The sequence below is a fragment of the Podarcis cretensis genome (genome assembly GCF_951804945.1).
Source record: "Podarcis cretensis genome assembly, chromosome: 13".
Classification (NCBI taxonomy): domain Eukaryota; kingdom Metazoa; phylum Chordata; class Lepidosauria; order Squamata; family Lacertidae; genus Podarcis; species Podarcis cretensis.
The window spans coordinates 22,276,379-22,300,574 of NC_137182.1; the positions used below are offsets into that span (position 1 = coordinate 22,276,379).

At 48.0% G+C, this 24,196-nt stretch overlaps 1 protein-coding gene and 1 long non-coding RNA gene across 2 annotated transcripts in view; both read right to left on the minus strand.

Moving 5' to 3' along the window:
- Positions 1–15,119, minus strand: part of NGFR (nerve growth factor receptor) — a 63,055-nt gene extending 47,936 nt beyond the window's left edge. Inside the window, exon 1 of the mRNA XM_079949821.1 lies at positions 14,886–15,119. Within this exon, the coding sequence (XP_079805947.1) occupies positions 14,886–14,945 (60 nt within the window). The 5' untranslated portion in view covers positions 14,946–15,119. The remainder of the gene's footprint in view (positions 1–14,885) is intronic.
- Positions 1–24,196, minus strand: part of LOC307201141 — a 394,453-nt gene that overhangs the window by 314,910 nt on the left and 55,347 nt on the right. The gene's annotated exons all lie outside the window — the stretch shown is intronic.

A 24,196-nucleotide genomic window follows, 5' to 3' on the forward strand; every position in this document is an offset into this window, starting at 1 on the left:
AACCCTGTAGTGCGGGCCAGCCTGATCACACACCCATATCGCAGATGGGGAGCTGAAACTGAGAGAGAATTGATGAAGGCTGCTGGGTGGATCTTTGACAGAGCTGAGACTCAAGTAGCAGACCACCCGATCCTTAGGTCACCCAGGGGAGGAATGGATAACCAGAGTTAGGCTGGGGTGTGAGGGGCAAATGCCTCCCTTTCCAACCCCTGAGACCGGGGTAGGCAACCTAAGGCCTGGGAGCCGGAGCCGGTCCAATCGCCTTCTCAATCTGGCCTGTGGACGGTCCAGGAATCAGCGTGTTTTTACATGAGTCAAATGTGTCCTTTTATTTAAAATGCATCTCTGGGTTATTTGTAGGGCATAGGAATTCGTTCATTTTTTTCTTCAAAATATAGTCCAGCCCACCACATGGTCTGAGGGACAGTGGACCAGCCCATGGCTGAAAAAGGTTGCTGACCCCTGTCTGAGTCTCTTGCCATTGCACCCCTCTCTTCATCCCTGTTCCACATCTGCTTTTGCCTGGCAGGAAGTGCAATAAGATGGAAGACAGAGTCATGTGTGTGTGTTCGTGCATGTGTACACCTCTGACTCAACTGTTGCCTACTGTACGGGGCTCCGAATCACATCTGCCGCCCCGCCCACCTTTTGCCTCTGGCCCCGCCCACACCTGGGCACAGGAGGCCTTTGTGAGGTTGCTCAGTATGGAGTGTGGTCCTTGGGTTAAAACGGGTTTCCATCCACTTGCCACAGCATGTAGAAGTGCAGCCTAAACTCCCTCTTAACATGACTTACAGTCAAACCTCAGTTGTTGAACGTAATCCATTCTGGAAGCCCATTCAGCTTCCGAAACGTTCAACAACCAAGGCACGGCTTCCGATTGGTTGCAAGAGCTTCCTGCACTCAAGCAGAAGCCGCGTCGGATGTTCGGCTTCTGAAAAACATTTGAAAATCAGAGCGTTTACTTCCGGGTTCGGGAGCTGAATCGTTCGAAAACGGAACCATTCAGTAGCCGAGGTTTGACTGTATTTCTGAACAAATATGCTCTACGGTACACCAGCTCTGGCAGCTTTGAGGCAATTGGAAATATTTTTGAACATAAATTAAGGGGCATCACAAAACAATTGAGAGTGGAGGAGAAAAGGTTGTGCCTCATGATGACTAATCATACTGCAAGAAGCGGTTCCATAGGGACGCCTTACATAAATCCCACCCAGCAATTGTAAGTGCTGTTTTGGGGGAAGGAATCCATCTTTGTAGGGGCACAAGGGGTTGGGCTTTGAATGCTCAGAAAAGGTGTTGTAACTGCAGTCTTTAGGCTGCAAGGAAGAAATAAGCCAGAGTTAGAGAACCCAGGAGGTTTCTTTCATAAATGTTGGTAGGACTGTATGTAGCCTAACTGTGCACACACAGAGAGATGTGCAACTTGGAGGCTAAATAATACACAGTCACTGCAAATTCCCATCATCACAATTGCACCTTTTTGGAGGCCACCATGCAGATATTATTTTTATTTATTTCATTCCACCCCCAAAAAATGAAACTCAAAGCGACTTTTTAAAAAGTTGGACAAAGTTGCCTGTTCACAAGCCACAAATATTTTCTTGCGGTCCGATAAACCTCAGCACAATAAATCCCTTCCTCTGTTTGGCCTGTGATGTGAACTATTTAACACAGAAATCAAGCCCCATCTCTTCCATGGAGTCGCCATGAGGCCTTGGATAAATCACCACCTCCCAGCCTCCCTTTTCCCATCTGTAAAATGGGCAGATGTAGCAGCCTCCATCGCTGGGCAGCAGCGGGAGTGAATAATTGGTATGGCAAATTATTCAACGTTTTCTCTAAACAATAAGTACCAGTAGGAGCTGCAATGTGGGGTGGCTGGCAGGGAGAAGGGCTTTGATCCCCCCCCCTACATAGGAAGTTGAGGGTGTTTCTGAGGCCGTAACTAACTCCTTGTCAATTGACTCATCTCTTTATTTTCTTTCCCCTGCCACTTCAGTCAGATATGACAACCGACTCTGATTTCCTGCTCCCTTTCAAGATCTCTAAATCAGGGGGTGGGCAAGTGTTCATAACTTAGGTTTTGTTTTTTCCTGGACGTGCGATTTCTGACCTTAGGGTCGTTCTACTTGAGCAACAAAAATTCACAAGGATGGTTGGAAACGAACACCTACAGAGCTGGAGCACATTCCCCAGTTTGACTGCATTTCTCGGGCTCAGGATAAAGATTTAGGGTGTTTGTCCTATTTGGGAAAATCTGCTACTACATTTCTGTGTTGTGGCCATGTGTTTACAAAGGGCACTCCTCCCTTTGCAAGAGTCCAGTTGAAAGGTCAAGAACAAAGGTACGCCCAAGATATTGGACATGAATACATGAATATACATGAATGAGTGGGAAAGGCTGTGGAAGGAGGATATTAGATTCACTGCTTGTTACAATCTCAGAGACAATGCACTGAGGATGCTCTACAAAGTGGTAGCTAAGCCCAGCCAAATTGGCAAAAATGTACAAACACAGTTCAGATGTTTGTTGGAGGTGTAAAAATGGGGTAGGTACATTTATGCACATGTGGCGGGGATTGTAAGAGAATAAGAGAATTTTGGGACACCATATATAAAGAACTTAAAAAGATATTCAAATTCTCATTCATCCAAAAACCCGAGGCCTTCCTATTAAGAATAATGTCCATGGAAATTAAGAAAAATCATAGACCTCTATTCATGTACACAACCATAGCAGCTAGGATTTTGATAGCAAAGAATTGGAAAAGTGATAGCATCCCCACAAATACTGATTGGCAAGCAAAAATGATAGAATATTTACCGCTCGCAAAGATGACAGGGAGATTAAGAGGAAAGTTGATACAGAAATTTAATTAAGAGTGGATAATGTTTAAAGGGACGCAGGTGGCGCTGTGGGTTAAAGCCTCAGCACCTAGGGCTTGCCAATCGAAAGGTCGGCGGTTCGAATCCCTGCGGCGGGGTGCGCTCCCGCTGCTCGGTCCCAGCGCCTGCCAACCTAGCAGTTCGAAAGCACCTCCGGGTGCAAGTAGATAAATAGGGACCGCTTACCAGCGGGAAGGTAAACGGCGTTTCCGTGTGCGGCTCTGGCTCGCCAGAGCAGCGATGTCACGCTGGCCACGTGACCCGGAAGTGTCTCCGGACAGCGCTGGCCCCCGGCCTCTTAAGTGAGATGGGCGCACAACCCCAGAGTCTGTCAAGACTGGCCCGTACGGGCAGGGGTACCTTTACCTTTAATGTTTAAAGAATATCTTTAAAACTATTGTGATAACGGTAACTCCTTGCAGATCTAGAATGAATCTTGAAACATAAAGACAGTGTACAATAGAAGATTATTGATAAGAAATGGGGAAACGAAAAAGCAATAATGAACTGTGTACAGGAAAACAAAACAATACAATGAGAAGAGTAAGAAGTTAGTGTCTAAGGTGTGTTTAAGTTGTAATTGATGGAATGAGTATTGTTTGTATTGTATGTACTGTCTAAGTTTTATGTAAAGTAATGTTAATTGATGTACAGTGGTACCTCGGGTTACAGACGCTTCAGGTTACAGATGCTTCAGGTTACAGACTCCTCTAACCCAGAAATAATACCTTGGGTTAAGAACTTTGCTTCAGGATGAGAACAGAAATCGTGCGGCGGCAGTGGGAGGCCCCATTAGCTAAAGTATTACCTCAGGTTAAGAACAGTTTCAGGTTAAGAACGGACCTCCAGAACAAATTAAGCTCTTAACCTGAGGTACCACTGTATAATAAAGGTTATTTTGAAAATGTATAAAAAGAAAAGAAAAGTCAAGAACAACAGGGGTCTTGAAGCAGACTGAGCAGGCAAGCAGACAGGTCAGGCTTTCTTCACTATGTTGAGATGCATTTATTTAAATGACGGTAATACTAGAAACACTGTATCAGAGAATGATAGGATTGGAAGGGACCCAAGGATCATCTAGTCCAACCCCCTTCAATGCAGGAATATGCAGCTGTGCCATGCGGGGATCGAACCTGCAACCTTGGCGTTATCAGCACCATGCTCCAAATATCCATCTGTGCATAGCTGGTGAAGTGTAGAGGTTGGAGCAAGGGTCAGCAACCTTGTTCAGCAGGGGGCCAGTCCACTGTCCCTCAGACCATGTTGTGGGCCGGACTATATTGGGAGGGGGGAATGAACGAATTCCTTTGCCCCACAAATAACCCAGAGATGCATTTTAAATAAAAGGACATATTCTACTCATGGGGGACGCGGGTGGCGATGTGGGTTAAAGCCTAGGACTTGCCGATCAGAAGGTCGGCGGTTTGAATCCCCGCAACGGGGTGAGCTCCCGTTGCTCGGTCCCTGCTCCTGCCAACCTAGCAGTTCGAAAGCACGTCAAAGTGCAAGTAGATAAATAGGTACCGCTCCGGCGGAAAGGTAAACGGTGTTTCCATGCGCTGCTCTGGTTCGCCAGAAGCGGCTTAGTCATGCTGGCCACATGACCCAGAAGCTGTACGCCGGCTCCCTCGGCCAATAAAGCGAGATGAGCGTCGCAACCCCAGAGTTGGCCACAACTGGACCTAATGGTCAGGGGTCCCTTTACCTTTACCTATACTCATGAAAAAACACACTGATTCCCGGACCATCCACAGGCCAGATTGAGAAGGCAATTGGGCCGGATCCGGCCACTGGGCCTTAGGTTGCCTACCCCTCGGTTAAAGAGTTGGACAAGGACCTGGTAGACCAGGGTACAAATCCCCACTCGACCACACAGCTCACTTTGTGGGTGGGTGCCCTTGGGCCAGTTGCTGTCTCTCAGCCTGATCTACCTCACAGGGTTGTTCTGAGGATCAAATTAGTAGGGGGTAATGATGATGAGGAGGATATGTTGCCCATCTGACTGGGCAGCTTCCAACAAAATATTAAAACACACACAAAACGAGAAAGGGGGATAGCCATGCATGCTGCCTTGAGCTCACTTGAGGAAAGGTGCGGTATTAATGAAATAAAATGAAAATGCGAATTTCATGCAAATCTGTGTCCTTGCGTGCTCAGGAGAATACTTAAGTTATACTTCTGTGGCTTTTAGCACTCTGGTTAATGAGTCGCACTTCTCTTTCTCTGCCTCCACTGGGTCTCATCCCGCTAATCACTTCGTCTCCCTTGCACCGCAGGCCCTGTGAATTATACATCCAGCACCCTCTCAGCCCTGTGCTTCAGATGAAGGGAAGCTTTTTCCTGTGACAGCTCTGGCCACAATACATCAATTAGCCTCGGAGGTGCCATAAATTAAACTAGAGGTGTCAGGGGGCGCCAGGAGCTGTGTCTGTTGCGGCCTCGGTGTTGTCAAACAAAGCTCGTCCTCCGTGGTCCAAAACTGAGGGAAGATGGAGCACAGCCTAGCAAGCAGATAGGCAGACTCACCTTGCATATCGGGGACACTGTCGTACGGTGGATAGAGTTTTTAAACTGCTTTTCCTTTTTAAAAAGGCAGTGCATAAATTGCTGATACCATATAACTGGTCCTGAAAGACCTACATTGGCTCCCAGTATGTTTCTGAGCACAATTCAAAGTGTTGGTGCTGACCTTTAAAGCCCTAAACGGCCCATCGTTCAGCCCGGACACTGAGGTCCAGCTCCAAGGGCCTTCTGGCAGTTCCCTCACTGCGAGAAGTGAAGCTACAGGGAACCAGGCAGAAGGCCTTCTTGGTGGTGGCACCCGCCCTGTGGAACGCCCTCCCATCAGATGTCAAGGAAATAAACAACTGACTTTCCAAAGACATCTGAAGGCAGCCCTGTATCAGGAAGCTTTTAATATTTGATGTTTTATTATGTTTTTATATGTTTTGCAAGCCCCACAGAGTGGCTGGGGAAACCCAGCCGGATGGGTGGGGTATAAATAATAAATTATTAATATTATTATTAATTATTATTATGCTTGTTCAGAAGTTAGTCCCATTGATTTCAGTGGAATTTATTTCGGAATACAGATGTTTATGATTTGCACCTTTTAGTTCAAGGCTGAGGAGCCTTCTGCTCAGGGATCAAATTTCATAGAAAGCAACAACAACAATTTATTGTTTATACCCCACCCATCTGGCTGGGTTTCCCCAGCCACTCTGGGTGGCTCCCAACAGAATTAACGATAATAATAATAAAAAGCAATAAAACATCAGACATTGAGAACTTCCCTAAACAGATGTCTTCTGAAAGTCAGATAGTTGTTTATTTCCTTGACATCGGACAGGAGGGCATTCCATAGGGTGGGCACCACTACCGAGAAGGCCCTCTGCCTGGTTCCCTGTACCCTCATTTCTCACAGTGAGGGAACTGTCCGGGCTGAATGACGGGGGTGGAGACGCTCCTTCAGGTACACTGGGCTGAGGCCATTTAGGGCTTTAAAGGTCAGACCAACACTTTGAATTGTGCTTGGAAACTTACTCTGAGCCAATGTAGGGACTGGTGTTACATGATCTTGACAGCTGCTCCCAGTCAGAAGAAGAAGAAGCAGAAGAAGAAGAAGAGAAGGAGGAGGAGCTTGGATTTAATATCCCGCTTTATCACTACCCTAAGGAGTCTCAAAGCGGCTAACATTCTCCTTTCCCTTCCTCCTCCACAACAAACACTCTGTGAGATGAGTGAGGCTGAGAGACTTCAAAGAAATGTGACTAGCCCAAGGTGCATGTGGAGGAGCGGAGACGCGAACCCGGTTCACCAGATTACAAATCTACTGCTCTTAACTGCTACACCACACTGCCACCAGTCTAGATTTGTGGAGTTGGAAGGGATATCTTGAGGGTTTTCTAGTCCAACCCCCTGCAGTGCAGGAACCTCAACTAAACCATCCATGACAGATGGCCATCCAGCCTCTGTTCACCACCTTCCAAGGAAGGAAAGTCCACCACCTTCAGCTTGGTATGGGTCCCAAAGCTATTTCCCCAAACCACGCCCACTTGCCCCACACCTGATGTCATATGTGATATCAGCAGTGGAGCAGCCAATCCCTGCAGAAAGCAGCTTTGTCCAGCCCTATGATTGGTGCTAACCAAGCACTGGGCACACAGCTGGCAATGAGAGGGACTTTGACAGGTGGGCGGGATGACCCGCCTTTCAATCATCCAGCATCATAATGACATTGGATGGTGGACAGGTGGGCAGAACCATGCACCAGTCAAAGTTGGCCCGCACCGATAAGGTTGGATAACAATCATGCCCACTGCACCATAAATACTCTCCGCCCTCCCCCCCAACTTACACCCCCCCCCATCTGGTGCTGGAGCACACCTCTCATTCAACATTTCTTAAAACACCAACAATATGGGTGTTCACACATTAGATTCAGCAAGTGTACAATCCCTGTACACCTGTATACCTGGGTTGATCTGCACGCTCGCAAAATTAGTTGCATGTAACGCCCAGCAAATGGGCACCCTGCTTACCTGTGTACACAATAGCTAAGCTGTACAAATAAACAAGTGTACCCTGTTTCACACAAACACTGGTACATGGGCAGAGGCAGCTTGTGCCCATGTTCAGCAAAATAAGAATAACAACAAAAACAACAACAATAATAATAACTTATTCATATCCCACGCTCCCCAGCCAAAGCTGGGCTCAGAGTGGCTAACAACAAGTAAAAATAGCACAGTGTACATAAAATCACACAGTCAATTAATTCAAATCCATTCTAAAATCAATTCAGAATCAAATTAATGGCAACCATTGGGCTAGAGTTCTATGAAGATTACAGAAGGAGAGAGGGGGTCAGACTGTGCCCTGGCCAAAGGCCTGGTGGAACAGCTCCGTCTTGCAGGCCCTGCGGAAAGATGTCAAGTCTCGCAGGGCCCTAGTTTCTTGTGGCAGAGTGTTCCACCAGATCGGGGCCATGGCTGAAAAAGCCCTGGCTCTGGTCAAGGCCAGCCTAACCTCCCTGCAGCCCGGGATCTCCGAGATGTTTTTATTTAAAGACCGTAAGATCCTCCGTGGGACATACCAGGAGAGGCAGTCCTGTAGGTACGAGGGTCCTAGGCCGTATAGGGCTTTTAAGGTTAAAACCAGCACCTTAAACCTGATCCTGTACTCCACTGGGAGCCAGTGCAGCTGGGAATGTGATCCTGCAGCGAGGACCCTGTAAGGAGTCTTGCCGCGGCATTCTGCACCCGCTAGAGTTTCTGGGTCAGTCTCAAGGGCAGCCCCACATAGAGTGAGTTACAATAATCAAGCCTGGAGGTGACTGTCGCGTGGATCACAGTGGCTAGGTCAGGGCGAGAGAGGTAAGGAGCCAACTGCTTAGCTTGGCGGAGATGGAAAAATGCCGCCTTTGTTATGGCTGCAACCTGCGCCTCCATAGAAAGGGAGGTGTCGAAGATTACACCCAAACTCTTAATGGACGACGCTATTATTATTATTATTAATAATAACATCCATGCTCCTCCTCCTCCTCCTCCTCTTCTTCTTCTCCTCTCCATGCCTGCTCCATGGAACCTGGTCTGAAGTACTTCCCCACCCCCCAATTCCTTGTTCCTTTCTTAGAAAAAGTAGGGTCGTTTGAGTTGCCTTGCCTTTAATTTGGTGAACGTTGCAAACAGGACCAGTGCCTTGAAGCAGGCTCAGACTATTTCAGTCGGTTAGAGCGTGGTGCTGATAATGCCAAGGTTGCAGGTTCGATCCCCGGATGGGACAGCTGCATATTCCTGCCTTGCAGGCAGTTGATTACCCTCAGGTCTACAATTTTGTGATTCTATGATTTCTATTTCTCCTCCTCATCTGCTCTCCAGGGTCTCACTCCAGGGTCTTTCCCATGAGCTGCTAGATGACCCTTTTCCACTGGAGATTCCTAGGCTGGGACTCAGCCTTGGGACTGTCTATGGGAAACTGCATGTGGCCTGCCACTGGACTGTGGCCCCTCCCATAGAGTCAGGGACATCCCTAGCTGCCAAATTAGTGTGTGGGAGAGGTTGTCATTAGCATGCAATTCCTTTCTCCTTCCCCCCCTCCTCCCACGATCCTTGCTAAGTTGTCACAGGGCACCTTCAGACTGCTACGATGCAAACCCACCACGCACACAGGGGTATTTAGGTTTGCATGGAGTGGACAAAAGCCGTCTGCCTCCCTAGCACAACGGACCCATTTTTAAAAAAAGAAAAATGGGCTTTTTGTGGAAGCCAGAAGGCTCTGGGAAGGGTGGGGGTGGGGTGGGGGTGGGACAAAAGCTGCAGAGGAAGGATTACTCTGCGAGCAGATCAGGATGGATGCTCAGTAAGACCAGTCATAGACTAACCTCCACAAGGGGGGGAGGAGAAACTCCATGCAGCACACGTCTAAGGTTGATCCATCAAATCTGCAGTTTCTGAAACAATACGAGAATGGGGGCAGCACCATCCTTCAAAATCCGCACACATCTGAATTTTGCAGTGCAGTTCTGCAACCAAACAGTCTTTCCCAAAATGCATATATGATGTAAAAGTGTGCATAAGGATGGAGACGTAGTGAAAACGACATACAAAAAAATTGCATTTATTAGGAGGAATTGGACGCAAAAATGTGTATATTCATCAAACCAGCTTTTTAAAAATGTGTTTATTAGGAGAGATTCACAATAAAACGCTGGTGTTTTTTCATCAGGATTTCTTTAATAATAATAATAAATAGTCACAAATCACTGCAAAATGCAGAGGAGCGAATTTAGGAGATTGGAAAAGTAAGAAACTGAGAGAGAAGAAATGGTGAGGTGTTGCCATCCCTAATCTCTGCATAAGCCTTGTGCAAACACCCCAGTATAGATTCTCAGTGAAACAGGGTAGTCTTGAGGACCTCATAACACATCATCCTCTGCAGGACTCTTCTTTTCTTTTTCATGAACAGCCTTGGGGGGGGGGAAGCATTCTGTGTAGCTCAAAAGTTTGCCCATCATTTTGGGAGTGGGGGAAACCCTAAACTAAACACATGATCCAATAATAGCCATCCTTTCATTTTCCCTCTGTTTTTCTCTTCTTCTTCTTCTTCTTCTTCTTCTTCTTCTTCTTCTTCTTCTTCTTCTTCTTCTTCTTCTTCGGCACATATCATCCCTAGCCCCCTCTGGCATGAGGGCGGATATGGAAACTAGGCATGTTAGGCTTCACCGACACCCCTTCCTCCGCCTCCTAAATTAAGCAAAGCTTACTTGCGAACAAACATGTTGTGCAACTTCCTTTCTTGTTTAATTGCATTTATTTTAAGTGCTGGGATCGTTCTCCCTGGCTTTTGCAGCCTTTTGAGCTGCAGAAGGTGTGTCTCTAAACGCACACAGTGAACTTCCCCCTGCCTATTCCTCCTTCTAGGGGAACGGGACGGCATCTCGGAGACCCAGCACTGAAAGAAACGGATTGTACTCAGCTGTCCACAGCCAGAGACTGCCTGGGGGAAAGACGAGGAGAAGCTGTGTAGACGATGCTTAACTCGTTGTTTTTTTCAAACATCCCAGAGATTCCAGGGTTGAAGCAAAACAGGGAACTCCCACACACTCTGCCTTTGCAACTGTCATGCCTGGGACCTCACCCATGATACCTTCAGAGCGCCACCTCCCTCTCCTCCTTCAGTTCCCTCCTCCAGGGATAATAAACCCAAACTCCTTTCCCACAATGCCCATGCACCAGATCTGTACCCCAAGGCTCAAAAGTGTGTGTCGACTGCATTTCTGCATCTATGGTCCTTCCTAGACAAGCCTGCTAAAGATGCAGGTCCGATCCCTGTATGGGGCAGCTGCATATTGGTCCCTTCCAAGCCTACAATTCTCTGATTCTACTCCTGCCTCTTCCATGCCTCCCCGCCCTCTGATCTCCTTCCACAGGTCTGTAAGTTCTTTGGGGCAGAAATCTACTTCTTTTTCCTTTTTCGCTGTGCAGTGCCTGTGCACTGACATCTCAGCAGTGTCTTATTCCTTCCTTCCTACCTTCTAATCATGTTCCTCGGAAGTTCTTCCTGTTTAGGTCAGGATGAGATGAAGTCAGGCATAGGCAAACTCAGCTCTCCAGATGTTTTGGGACTACAACTCCCATCATCCCTGACCACTGGTCCTGTTAGCTAGGGATGATGGGAGTTGTAGTCCCAAAACATCTGGAGGGCCGAGTTTGCCTATGCTTGGATTAAGTAGTGGCATGTATAAAGCTCCAGTTTATTTTCACATGCTCAGAGGCACTGTGGGGTGTGTTATCTCCCCAACTGCATCATTCTTAAAGTCTCATTCATTTTGCTAATTTCACCTGCTTTGGCATAATTTCTTGCATTTGTGTTTTGTGCAAAAATGGCAACTGCTGGTGTTTTGATTTACTTTGGTGATATTCCTTGCTGGCGTTTCAGTTTAGTTTGGGGATTCCAATCGTCTGTATATATGTTTGTGTTTTATACTCAAACTGCAAAGGTCAGGGGGCTGGTCACATGGATTTCTATTCCAGGGCAAAAGAAGTGGGGGAGCACTGATTAAAAATGGGTTGCAGAGCTGGTTCCTGTTTCAAGTTAAGCCAGTGGGCGCAAGAAAAATGCTATACTAGGGTGCCCCCATGGACCCTGTTTCAGCCTCTGCCGTGGTGCCGAATCTCCTAATTTATGTCTTACAGTCCTGCCATCTGCCTCTCCCAGTCAGCCACCAACCTTAAACGTCCATCACCCCCAAAGCTCAACATGCCAACCCCACGCCCCCTAAGATATTAGCCTTTTACTGCACTAGCCGTCCACTGTCTCCTTTTCTGCTAAGGGCTAATGCAATTCAACCCTAGACAGTATTATTATTAACTGTTTCCTGTCCAGAAATGAGCAAGGCAATAAAGCAACGATTTGCCTCTGAGCGTATGCAGGGCTCCTTCTTCACTGAAGAACCTTATCTCCACCTTGCATACTCAAAGAGTTACGGGCACGGATTTGAGGTTTGTGGAAAACACGGACCTTGATATCCAAAAGCCACGACTGTTGAGCCTCCCTCCGCCCCGTTTTGCAAGCTAAACACTACAGTGGTACCTCAGGTTACATACACTTCAGGTTACACACTCCACTAACCCAGAAATAGTGCTTCAGGTTAAGAACTTTGCTGCAGGATAAGAACAGAAATCGGGCTCCGGCAGCGCAGCGGCAGCAGGAGGCCCCATTAGCTAAAGTGGTGCTTCAGGTTAAGAACCGTTTCAGGTTAAGAACGGACCTCCGGAACGAATTAAGTACTTAACCCGAGGTACCACTGTATACGATTTGAGAGGCTTGGAGCTCAGGGGTAGAACTTCAGCTCTGCATGCAGAAGATTGGATCCCTGGCATTTCCAGATATGGGTGGGAATGTCCCCTGTCAGAAACCCTGGAGAGCTGCTGCCAGCCAGTGTCGACAATACTAAGCTAGACGGGCCAATGGGTCTGACTGGGGATAAGGCAGGCAGCTTCCTCAGTCCCTATTGCAACCAACCCCTCTAAACCAGCGAGCCTCTCCCTCCGTCTGGCTACGCATCCTAAATCTCCCCTCTGCAAAATAATATTAATTTTAAAAACCGCCCCTCTTCCTTCTGTGATCTTTCTCCCTCCTCTCTCTCAGGCCAGCTCCCTGCCGTTTTTCATCCACAGTAACCGAAGGGCTGCAGGCAGAAATGACCACTCGAAGCTTAAAAGCCGGTGCGTTTTCTAATCAATGTATGTGATTTGGCTTTGAGGGGACCTCGGTAACTTAGCTTCCTTGCCTACAGGCTAACACTGGTGCGACACGGGAGATCCGGGAATAGGATCACTCTTCCTATAGTTGTGGTTTTTTTGTTTTGTTTTTTTAAGTAATAACAGGGAAGGTTGGTGGATGGGCTTGGGAGTGGAAGTTGTCAATTCCCCCGTGGAGTAAAGAATAGCAGGTATCCTGCAATTCCCACCGTGTTTAGCCTCGTGGGGCAAACAGCAGCTGGAGGGTGAGTGAGAGGATCACAGTACAGTGGTACCTCGGGTTACATACGCTTCAGGTTACATATGCTTCAGGTTACAGACTCTGCTAACCCAGAAATAGTACCTCGGGTTAAGAACTTTGCTTCAGGATGAGAACAGAAATCGTGCTCCGGCGGCGCGGCGGCAGCGGGAGGCCCTATTAGCTAAAGTGGAGCTTCAGTTTAAGAACAGTTTCAGTTTAAGAACAGACCTCCGGAACGAATTAAGTACTTAACCCGAGGTACCACTGTATTTTAGAAATGGGTTGGGGACCTCAGAGGTCATCGAGCCCAACCCAATGTAGGGATCGGCATCGTGCTTGGCAGACAGACAGACACCCAGCCTGTGCAGAACTACACCCCAAACTGAAGGAGAGCGATTCAGGGAAACAGGACGGCGGTGGTCCCAATGTAAAATCAACCTCAGGGTTACGGTTATTATTAATGTGTTACCAGAGGCGAATATCCTTGCGCAAGGCTTTATCTCTCAGCCTTCCCTACCTGATAAGGTTGTTGCAAGACTGAAATGACCCTGGCAGCTCCTTGGAGGGAGGGAGGGTAAGGATTTGTTATCCCCCTTGCAGTTTTGGTCCAGGGCACCTTTGTGCTTCCGGACAAAGGATCCCCATCTTTGATCGCACACAATCATCACCATCACCGAGGTTTGAGGTTACAGAAGGGTCTCCAGAGGCAGGAAAAGCGCAGCGAGATGCTTACATTTGTCGCTATGATTTCTTGGAAGCACTTTCGAGCACGCAGAAGTGCTTCCTCGTTTTATCACCCCAACTGGAATCTAGTCAGAGCTCCTTAGACGTCTCATAAAAGGCGGAACCGTGCCTCAAACTCTCTCTCTCTCTCTCTCTCTCTCTCTCTCTCTCTCTCTCTCTCTCTCTTTTCCTCAGCACATCTTCGGCGCCGCTCTTTTTCGTTTCCCTGCCGCGCCCCCTGCGCGCACAAAACCATTCCACACGTTCCGCAGAGAATGTAAAACAAGATCTATCATTCCGGACACTACATAGATCGCATCCTCGCCGCCGCCGCCCCCCTTTTGAAACGTCAAAATAGGACTTTTAAAATCCTCTTCTTCTGCCCCCACCCCCCACTCCCGCGACTCTCATAGTCGCCCCAAATGTTCTCCTCCAGCAGGCAAATCTCTGCTTGGGGGGTTTCCAACAAACCGACGTGGGGTGTGGTTAGGGTGGGGTCAGGGAGCCCGGCGCTGCCCTGCCCTGCGTATCCACCCGGATCCTTTGCACTCGTCTACGCAGAGAAAGCAACTCTCCCTGACTTCACAGCGCGATCCTCGCCGCGCCTCCTCTGGAACTCCGTGGGCGCCAGACACCCGGGATCGCAGCATTACTCGCGAGGAAGTGGGCAGAGGACAGCAGCCCGCCATCGGTTTGGGCGCGCGCAAAAGTTCCTTCCCAGCTGATTAGCAACCCCCCCACCAACCCTCCCTAGGGACCGAACCGATGGGGGGCGCCTCCCAGCAGGTCCACCCCCCAAAAAAAGATAAACTTAAACCCCAGTGGCTAGGGGTGCCAACTTTAATTAAACATGGGGGGGGGTGTAAATAATTGATCACATGACAGTGCGCACACACTATTTGAATGGCAGTATCCATCAACTGTCGGGGGGGGGCGGGGGGCGGGCGAAGGGACCTTGGTCCTAAGGAGTTGGCTCCTATGCCGGAGACAGAGCTCCCTGGTGTCCAGCGGACCCGAAGGAGAACCGCTACCACCCGCCCCATCCCATCTCTGCACCCCAGACTGGACACACACACACACAGCACCCATGGGTGGCAGATCCGATCGACGCCCCCGTCTCAACCCTCGCCACGATCCGTGCGCACTGTCACTTGCGATCTTCTCCCCATCCCTGCCCTCTAAAGATGGGAGTGAGTCGCCGAGCCTCTTCCACACCCCACCCCACCCCACCCCACCCCAGGGTTGATCCACAGGGCGAACCCACTCACCCCGGAAAGAAGCAGCAGCGATCCCAGCAGGAGCGCCAGCCTCTTCGCCTTCTTCTCCATGACCGTCAGAGCTGGAGGAAAGCAGAGCGCAGCGGGGGCCAGGCGGGAGGCTTATTCCACATCCCCTTCCCGGTACTCCTCGGGCGGATCGCGCGCGCGCGCGTCTCAGGTCGAGAGAGGGAGCGCGATGCAGTTACCGCGGCGGCGGCGGCCCCTGTAGGAAGCGAGCGACTGAGCTGCAGCCCGGGCAGCACCTGCTTTCTGTAACTGGGAAGCTCCGCCCCGCTTCCCCCCTCATTACTATTAAAAAGAGCGGCGCGCTCAGCCCACTGGCTGGGTGGCTTTGGGGCTGGGGGGGAGGCGCACGCACAACGGTGGCACCAGGGCGCCGCCCGCTTTCAGGCTCCCAGCAAGAGCTGAACTGACAGGGGAGAACATGAATCGGTTTCATTGCATTCCTGATTCCATTCCTTCATTTTATAGAGCTGGCTTTGATTTCTTCCGAAGGTGGGGAGAGATTCGCATCGGGCACGCCCTGGCAGCTTCCCCAAAGTTCCTTTGGAAGAGTAGAAGTCAGAGGGTTGCATTGGCAGCCACCTGGTACAGTGGAGAAGGGGGACTTGGGGGGTGAATGTGCCCCCCCCCCGCTACTGCAATACGCTCTACCTTTGAAGGTGATTCGAAAACTACAACTAATCCAGAATGCAGCTGCCAGACTGGTGACTGGGAGCAGCCACCAAGACCATATAACACAGGTCCTGAAAGACCTACATTGGCTCCCAGTACGTTTCCAAGCACAATTCCAAGTGTTGGTGCTGACCTTTAAAGCCCTAAGTATACATGAAGGAGCGTCTCCACCCCCATCGTTCAACCCAGAACCTGATACCCAGCTCCGAGGGCCTTCTGGCGGTTCCCTCTGTGCAAGAAGTGAAGTTACAGGGAACCAGGCAGAGGGCCTTCTCGGTGGTGGCACCCACCCTGTGGAATGCCCTCCCATCTGATGCCAAGGAAATAAACAACTATCTGACTTTCCAAAGACATCTGAAGATGGCCCTGTATCAGGAAGTTTTCAATGTTTGATGTTTTGTTATGTTTTTATATGTGTTGCAAACCCCCACACTCAACTCCCGAGTGGCTGGGGCAACCCTGCCAGATTGGCAGAGTATAAATAATAAAATTATTTAAGATATTATTATTATCTGGCCCTTAGATTCTTCTCAATCAGAAATCACTCCTTAGCAACTTCCCCTCTCCCCAGGTCACACCCCTCGCTAGTTCTGCTTTGCACCCTCCTTGAGTGTTTTGGGGATGTGTCTTTGAACTCTGCCCCCAACATCCCCAGCTTTGCTGGATGGAGGATAGAGTGTGGGGCGCGTGAGTGTGCATGAAACGGGCTTATTGTGTACAAGAAGAGCCTGCTGGATCTGGTCAGTGGTGTACCTAGTTGAGCTTCCTGTTCTCACAGTGGCCAGCCAAATGCCTGTGGGAACCTGCAAGCGGGACCTGAGCACCAGAGCACTCTCCCCTCCTGTCAGGGACCAGGCTGAGGAGGAATGGTGGGAGCCTCCCCCTCCCCTTCCCCCTTCCCTGAATCTTCCCAGGAGCAGGAGGACAGTATAGATTTGGAACAGTGGTTTGCAGAGGGACATAGTTCAGAAGGCAGAAGCTGGGAAATACTGGATGGGGAACAACTAGGAGAAGACACAGTGGAAGAGAGAGGGCTTACAGATTCACAGTCCTTGGACAGCATTCCTCCAGCACCCTCCGCAAGTCGAGAAGAGCGCTCAAAAAGTCTCAGAACAGAAAGCATAGAGGGTACAAGCTCATATTACAAGATGTAGGAGTGACATAGATTAACAGGGACGGAGGGGTGTAACCCTTAATTGGGAGCACCGCCATTCTAGGTAGACGGGTTCTTTTGTCTCTCACTGTAATTATTAAAGAATCTAACTGGTAAGATGTTCCTTTCGTTTGATCTCTTCTTATTTACTGCCAGGGGTGGCGCTGTGGTCTAAACCACAGAGCCTAGGGCTTGCTGATCAGAAGGTCGGCGGTTCCCGTTGCTCAGTCCCTGCTCCTGCCAACCTAGCAGTTCGAAAGCACGTCGAAGTGCAAGTAGATAAATAGGCACTGCTCCGGCGGGAAGGTAAATGCCGTTTCCATTCACTGCTCTGGTTCGCCAGAAGTGGCTTAGTCATGCTGGCCACATGACCCAGAAGCTGTACGCCGGCTCCCTCGGCCAATAAAGCGAGATGAGTGCCGCAACCCCAGAGTCATCCGCGACTGGACCTAATGGTCAGGGGTCCCTGAACCTTTTCCAGCTCTGCAATATCCTTTTTGAGGTGAGCCCGCCAGAAGTGTACACAGTATTCCAAATGCAGTCACAACATAGATTTGTACAACAGCATCACGAGATCTGCAGTTGTATTTTCAGTTCCTTCCCTAATAATCCCTAGCATGGAATTTGCCCTTTTCACATCAGCCACACACTGGGTTGACATCTTCATTGCACTGCCCACTATGACCTCGAGATCTCATGGTAAGCCACCACCAGTTCACCCCAAGCATATATGTGAAAATAATATTATTATTATTTGTGCTAGCATACACCACTTCCTACTTGCTTACATTCAATTGCTTTTTCCATGTGACCACCCGTTCACTTAGTTTGGTGAGGGTTTTTTAGAGTTCTTCATCATCTCTGTTTGCTTTATCAACCCCAAATCATTTAGTATCACCAGCAAACTTGGCCACCAATCCCCTTTGCATCTATATCGTTTACGGTCTAGTTAAATAGTGCAGGTCCCAATATCAGTTCTTGAGGGACTCATTTTCTACATCTTTCCATTTGGAGAAATGCCTTTTTATTGCTGCTTTCTGCTACTTAATCAACTCTTGATCCATGGTAGGATCTCTCCTCTTCTTCCATGACTGCTAAGCTTATTTACCTTGTCAAAGTCCAAGTATACTATGTCAACTGGATCATCTCTAGCTACATGCTTGTTGACATTCTCAAATAACTACCGTATATACTCGAGTATAAGCCAACCCGAATATAAGCTGAGGCACCTAATTTTAGCACAAAAACTGGGAAAACTTATTGACTCGAGTATAAGCCGGTTCACCACACCAGAAACCTGGTGGTGGCGGCAGCGGTGGAGGAAGAACAAACAGCCTAAAAGCGCAGTGTCTCTCCCAACCACAGCTCCCGTGCCTGCCCTTGCAAGAGGTGGGTGGCGGCGGATGGACCAGCGGCAAGAAAGGGCTCCTTTCGGGCCGCTTGTCCCTCCGCTACCCGCCTCACTCAAGTCTATGCCGGGGGGGGGGGCTTTTTCCACATAAAAAATGTGCTGAAAAAGTTGGCTTATACTCAAGTATATATAGTAATCAGTTTGTGAGACAGGGCCTGCCTTTGCAGAAGCCATGCTGCCTGGCTCTGCTTGGTTATTTTAACAATACTTTCCCCCAGTTCTCCTGGGAGAGAGGTTGGTTTCCAGGGTTGCCCCTGGATCCCTTTTTTTAAAAATTGGTGTTGCATTGGCAACTTTCCATGCATTCTTGGGTGGATGCCCATTAGACCCAATCAATGTCTGTTTTTTATTATTTTTCTGTTAGACCTAGAACTTTATCTCTTCTCACCAGATCCTGCCTCAGATCCTCAGGCTCGCCTCCTGCAAAAGTTAGTTCAGGCCCTGGGATCTGCCCTATATTGTCCCCTGCCCGCTTCTGCCTCTGGCTCCACCCACCACGAAAGGTTGCTCAGAAGCCAATATGAAATGTTCCTCAACCCTGTTTTAAAGAAAAGAAGAACGGGAGGGAAGGCAGGGTGAGAAACTGACCAGGTGAGCATTGCACTCGCCAAGCAGGCAATAAATCGGAGCGTTGGAAGCGTGACCTCGGAGGTCATTCTGCCTGCGCTCACATGAGCTATTGTTTTCTGTTTCAACCATGCCCTAATCCTGGAGCATCTCATAACAGAGCCAGCCCTCCCAGGAGATGGCATGAAGGGGCCGCTTCAGATTTTACTGGGCATTGTAGGGAGCGATATAAATAGAAAAGAATGTAAGCTCTTTTTATATGCAACAACGGCAGCAAGAATATTATTGGCCCAAAAATGGAAGTAAGAAGAATTACCGACGAAAGAAGAATGGAGGACGAAACTAATGGACTATGCAGAACTGGATAAACTAACAGGAAGGAATCGAAATCGGCGGGACCAGAGATTCACAGAAGACTGGAATAATTTTAGAGATTATTTGAAAAGTATTTGTCAAGATCAGATGACGTTTGTAGGTTTGCAAGAAGTTTTGTGAGGAGTATTATTGGAATTATTGCAAAAATGGATAAGGGGGAAGATGATTAGTTAAGAAATTTAAAGGTAATATAAATTTAAAAAATGCATAAGAAGTGGTTAAAACGGTGGATCATCAGAGGTGCTGATGGAAGTCCAAAAAGATTGTATAAGTGATAAAGTTTTGTGGTACATATTATAATTTATATGTTAAAATCAATAAAAAGTATTATAAAAAAGTGGCCACTTCAGGTGGCAAATTTGGGGTTCCATTAAACCTTTTGCAACTGAAGACAGACAATCAGATCATCAAAGGCTCCAAGGTGTCAGGCGTCAGAGGATCCAACCCCCTACGGTAGGTTGCCACAAAACAATAAGACAAGGAAAGTTCTCGCCACCAATGTTGTTTATTCAATATTCACAGAGAGAGGCTTAGTAATGCAGCTTCTTGGAGTAATGGTGCTGCTCTGAGTGAAACCCCACCCCCTCCGTCTCTCCTATTATATGTCATCCCTACGGTGGCTGAGCTGTGCCTTCTGCCTCTGAGCTCTCTGCTCTCCTACTTTCAATGTCCACCGGGTTCGGGGTGTCTGAAATGCTTTCTAAAGACACTGAGTCTGTCAGCTGTCTCTCCCCTGGTTGTCTTCTTCCTCCTCCTCCTCCTCCTCCTCCTCCTCCTCCTCTCCTATCATTTCCCAGCTTTCCCCCTCATCTGCCTCTGAACTATGATCTCCCTCAAACCCCTGTTGTAATTCTGAACCGTCTCCTTCTTCTCCAGAAGGGTCAGGCTGGGGAGGTGGTCTCCAACATTCCTCCTCTACCCAGTCCTTGACACAGGGTTTCACAGACTTGGGTCTCCAGCAGTTTTTGGACTACAGTTCCCATCATCCCTGACCACTGGTCCTGCTAGCTGGGGATGATGGGATTTGTAGTCCCCAAAAAAACCACAACCACCCAGCTGCTGACCCAAGTTTGGGAAACCCTGAATTGTAAGCCATAAGGCACCGTTTCTTCTGCCCAGGCTCTGCGCAGTTCCTTTTCATCTCAAATGGCACTTTAAACCCGCTTCAACGAGACGCTTTGTGCCCCACCCCAGTCAATTAGTGGAAGGGGAATGTCATTTCGGATTTCTGCCTCCAGCATGTTCCACAACATGCAGGAAAGATGCTATAAACGCTGGTGAAATATATCTAAGAAACGTGCAGGAAAACAGAGGGGTTTTTATGTTGTTGTCGTTTTGCATTTGATCAGAAAACGTTGAACTGCAACCTCACCGTGCTCAGAAGCGGCGCTCCTTTATTTAAGCGATGCGCCCTGAACATAAATGCAAAATAAGGGGTCCCCTTCTGCAGTATGTTGCCTGAAGCAACCGCTTCATGATGGTTCATGGCAAGATCAGCCCTGGTTGTTGGTTTTTTTAAGGGGAAAAAACCCATCTTGAAATATGTTTTCCCTTTCTCAATCTCAGACAACTCCTTTCTGAGTCCATTGTAAGATCAATAATAACAGAAACAAGGATCTAATTGTCTGACTCGACAAAAATCGCCCCTCTTCTGTGCGCAGGCTCGAACTGGATCTTGTCTGTTCTGCCTTGTCTCTTTCATTCATGAAAGGCCTGGCCTTCTGAGCTCCAATCACTCAGCCTTGAATGGCTAAATTACCCACTTGTTTAAAGACAGACATTTCAGACCGCCGTAACCCTTCCATCTCTCTCAACAAAGCATTTCTGGGGAGGAGGGATCCTGGGTGTAGTAGCAGCAGCAGCACATTGGAGCATGACTCGGCTTGAACAACCTCTCCGGTTGCTCATCAGAGCATTTTATGGCTTTTCTTGTGGCTTTAATAATGAATGCCAGTTTGAACGCTAACTCAGAAGGCGCTCTGCTTTCTTGGAAAACACTCCCTCAAAACTGGGCTTCGGCAGAGAGGAAATGAGAGAGCCGTTTTAAAAAATTGATAGGTTCCACAACATCCACCGAAAATGGCTTCTTCAGGGATGCACCTCTCACAGTTTGAATAATGTTGTAGAGAGAGATACAAGGCTGGAGTTCCAACCTAAACTGTATCGTCAGGAATTTCAGCTCTACATTTACTCATGCGGTCGCCTTACCCCAGATACATCCTATTTTGTTTTGTTTTTTAAGATTGTAACCCATGGAAACAATGGAGAAATACGTTCTCCCCACAAAATTTCAGTACAAAAATATTTAAAATCATTTAAAGATATTCCACAGGTCTGATACTTAACCTTTTTATGAAATACTTCAGTAGGCAGTTTAGAAGTGATGTACTTCTAATTATGTTATGTTATGTAATTATGTTAACTATTGAGTAATTTATGGAACGCTCTACCTGGTGGAATGCTCTGTCGCAAGAGACCAGGGCCCTGCAGGGTTTGACATCTTTCCGCAGGGCCTGCAAGATGGAGCTGTTCTGCCAGGCCTTTGGTCTGGGTCCGGGCTGACCCCCCCTTTTTTACAAGATCTTGCATGTAAGGGGCCCCTCTAGCCCTTCTCACTGGCTCATATGAGAGCAGCACAAATAGCTGGGCCTGGTGAGCACTTAATGTTGCCAACCCCATAGTTATAATTCGTGGGTGACTAATACAAGGTGCCAGGAAATAAATAAATTGATTTAAACTGCAAAATAAATTACCGGTAATCGATTTAAACTGCAAAAAGGCGCAAAAAAGTCGGGGGGGGGGGGAGGCAAAAATGGCCAGCTGCCCATCACTATGTCTCTCTGCAAGACACCATCAGGACCTCCATCAATATAGCACCATCAGCAGCGAGTGGATCTGACCCACAGCTAAGCACTTGGGAGTACCGATCTACCTCGGATGCACAGCCAGGCACTTGGGGGTTACACACAGGGCTGGATTTAGGTTTGATGAGGCCTTAGGCTGCTGAAGGTAATGGGGCCCTTTATATGATAGCTGGAATTAAGATTGCCGGAAGAAATATCAACAACCTCAGATATGCAGATGATACAACCTTGGTGGCAGAAAGTGAGGAGGAATTAAATAATCTTTTAATGAGGGTGAAAGAGGAGAGCGCAAAATATGGTCTGAAGCTCAACATCAAAAAAACTAAGATCATGGCCACTGGTCCCATCACCTCCTGGCAAATAGAAGGGGAAGAAATGGAGGCAGTGAGAGATTTTACTTTCTTGGGCTCCATGATCACTGCAGAAGGTGACAGCAGCCACGAAATTAAAAGATGCCTGCTTCTTGGGAGAAAAGCAATGACAAACCTAGACAGCATCTTAAAAAGCAGAGACATCACCTTGCCAACAAAGGTCCGTATAGTTAAAGCTATGGTTTTCCCAGTAGTGATGTATGGAAGTGAGAGCTGGACCATAAAGAAGGCTGATCGTCAAAGAATTGATGCTTTTGAATTATGGTGCTGGAGGAGACTCTTGAGAGTCCCATGGACTGCAAGAAGATCAAATCTATCCATTCTTAAGGAAATCAGCCCTGAGTGCTCACTGGAAGGACAGATCCTGAAGCTGAGGCTCCAATACTTTGGCCATCTCATGAGAAGAGAAGACTCCCTGGAAAAGACCCTGATGCTGGGAAAGATGGAGGGCACAAGGAGACAGAGGACGAGATGGTTGGGCAGTGTTCTCGAAGCTACCAACATGAGTTTGACCAAACTGCGGGAGGCAGTGGAAGACAGAAGTGCCTGGCGTGCTCTGGTCCATGGGGTCACGAAGAGTCGGAGACGACTAAACGACTAAACAAGAACAACATATGTCCGGCTGCCCTTTGTCCACAACAAATTGTTACTGTTTTTTGTTTGTGTTGAATGTATGAAATCGATCAGTAGGCATAAGACTCATACCCTTAGTCTATGCTGCCTGATCATCAGTCTACAAGCACTCTTTAATAGTAGATAACAGGCACAACAGCTTGGCCTACATTCAACCGTGCTGCACTGCAGTCTGCAGCTGCATGCTACATGTTGCCATGTAACCAGTCCATGGAGAATATAGGCACCCTATATATAGAAAGGAGCAAACCAGTGATATTTTAGGGAGCTGGCTAGCAGGCGGGGCCCATGACTTACATCACAGGAGCCTACACAACACTGTCGCTGTATGTAGGTTTTATTTTATTTGTTTTTATCTTATATTTTAAAAATATACATCCAGGTTTTTCTTCCCTTTAATTTTTTGGGGGCCCCCCAAGAGAGTGGGGCCCTAAGCTATAGCTTGTTTAGCTTATACGTAAATCCGGCCCTGGGTTATAGCCTACCCCTCTACCCCCCGTCATTGCTTCCACATCTGTCTCCTGCAATGAGGAAGATTGAGAGCCACCATTGCCATCATTCTTGCCAGTCTGGTAAGTGCTACTCATTTTTTAAAGGGTTTTTTAAAGGGCATCCAGAGGTTTAAATGTTTTTTTAGATCGTGTCCCCCACTATACACGATTTCATGAATGCACACGGTACCCGGAAACATAACAGCCACGTAAGTACAGGGAGATGCCTCTACCTGTTCCACAGTGGTATGAAATCAAACCTTTAGTGTGACAGCACCTACACGTGGATCATAGAATTGTAGAGTTGAAAGGGACCACGAGGGTCATCTAGTCCAACCCCCTGTCATGCAGGAATCTTTAGCCCAATGTGGGGCTCGAACCCACCACCCTGAGATTAAGAGTCCTGTGCTCTTCAGAACTTACTGCCTATTGGTATCAGGCAGGTGCCTTTGCTCTTTTCAGTGCCTGCTTAAGTGCTCTTGTTTGTTATTATTCTCTCCTAGCATATAACCTCATCCCAACAGTTTCACCAATTTATACATTTTATCCTAGTGTATGCATTTTTGTACATGATGCATTGGCTGGAGAACTGTGCTGAGAAATTCATAAAAGTGTGGCAGTGTTTCGGTTCACATGTTGTTTAGGAAAGTGCAGATTAGGCAGGTGTGTCTTTAAATGCAAGCTAAATCAAGTTTTCCTCCAGTCCAAATCACATTCTTTTATTCGTAAATCACACTGCTCATTCTGCCTGCTCATTCA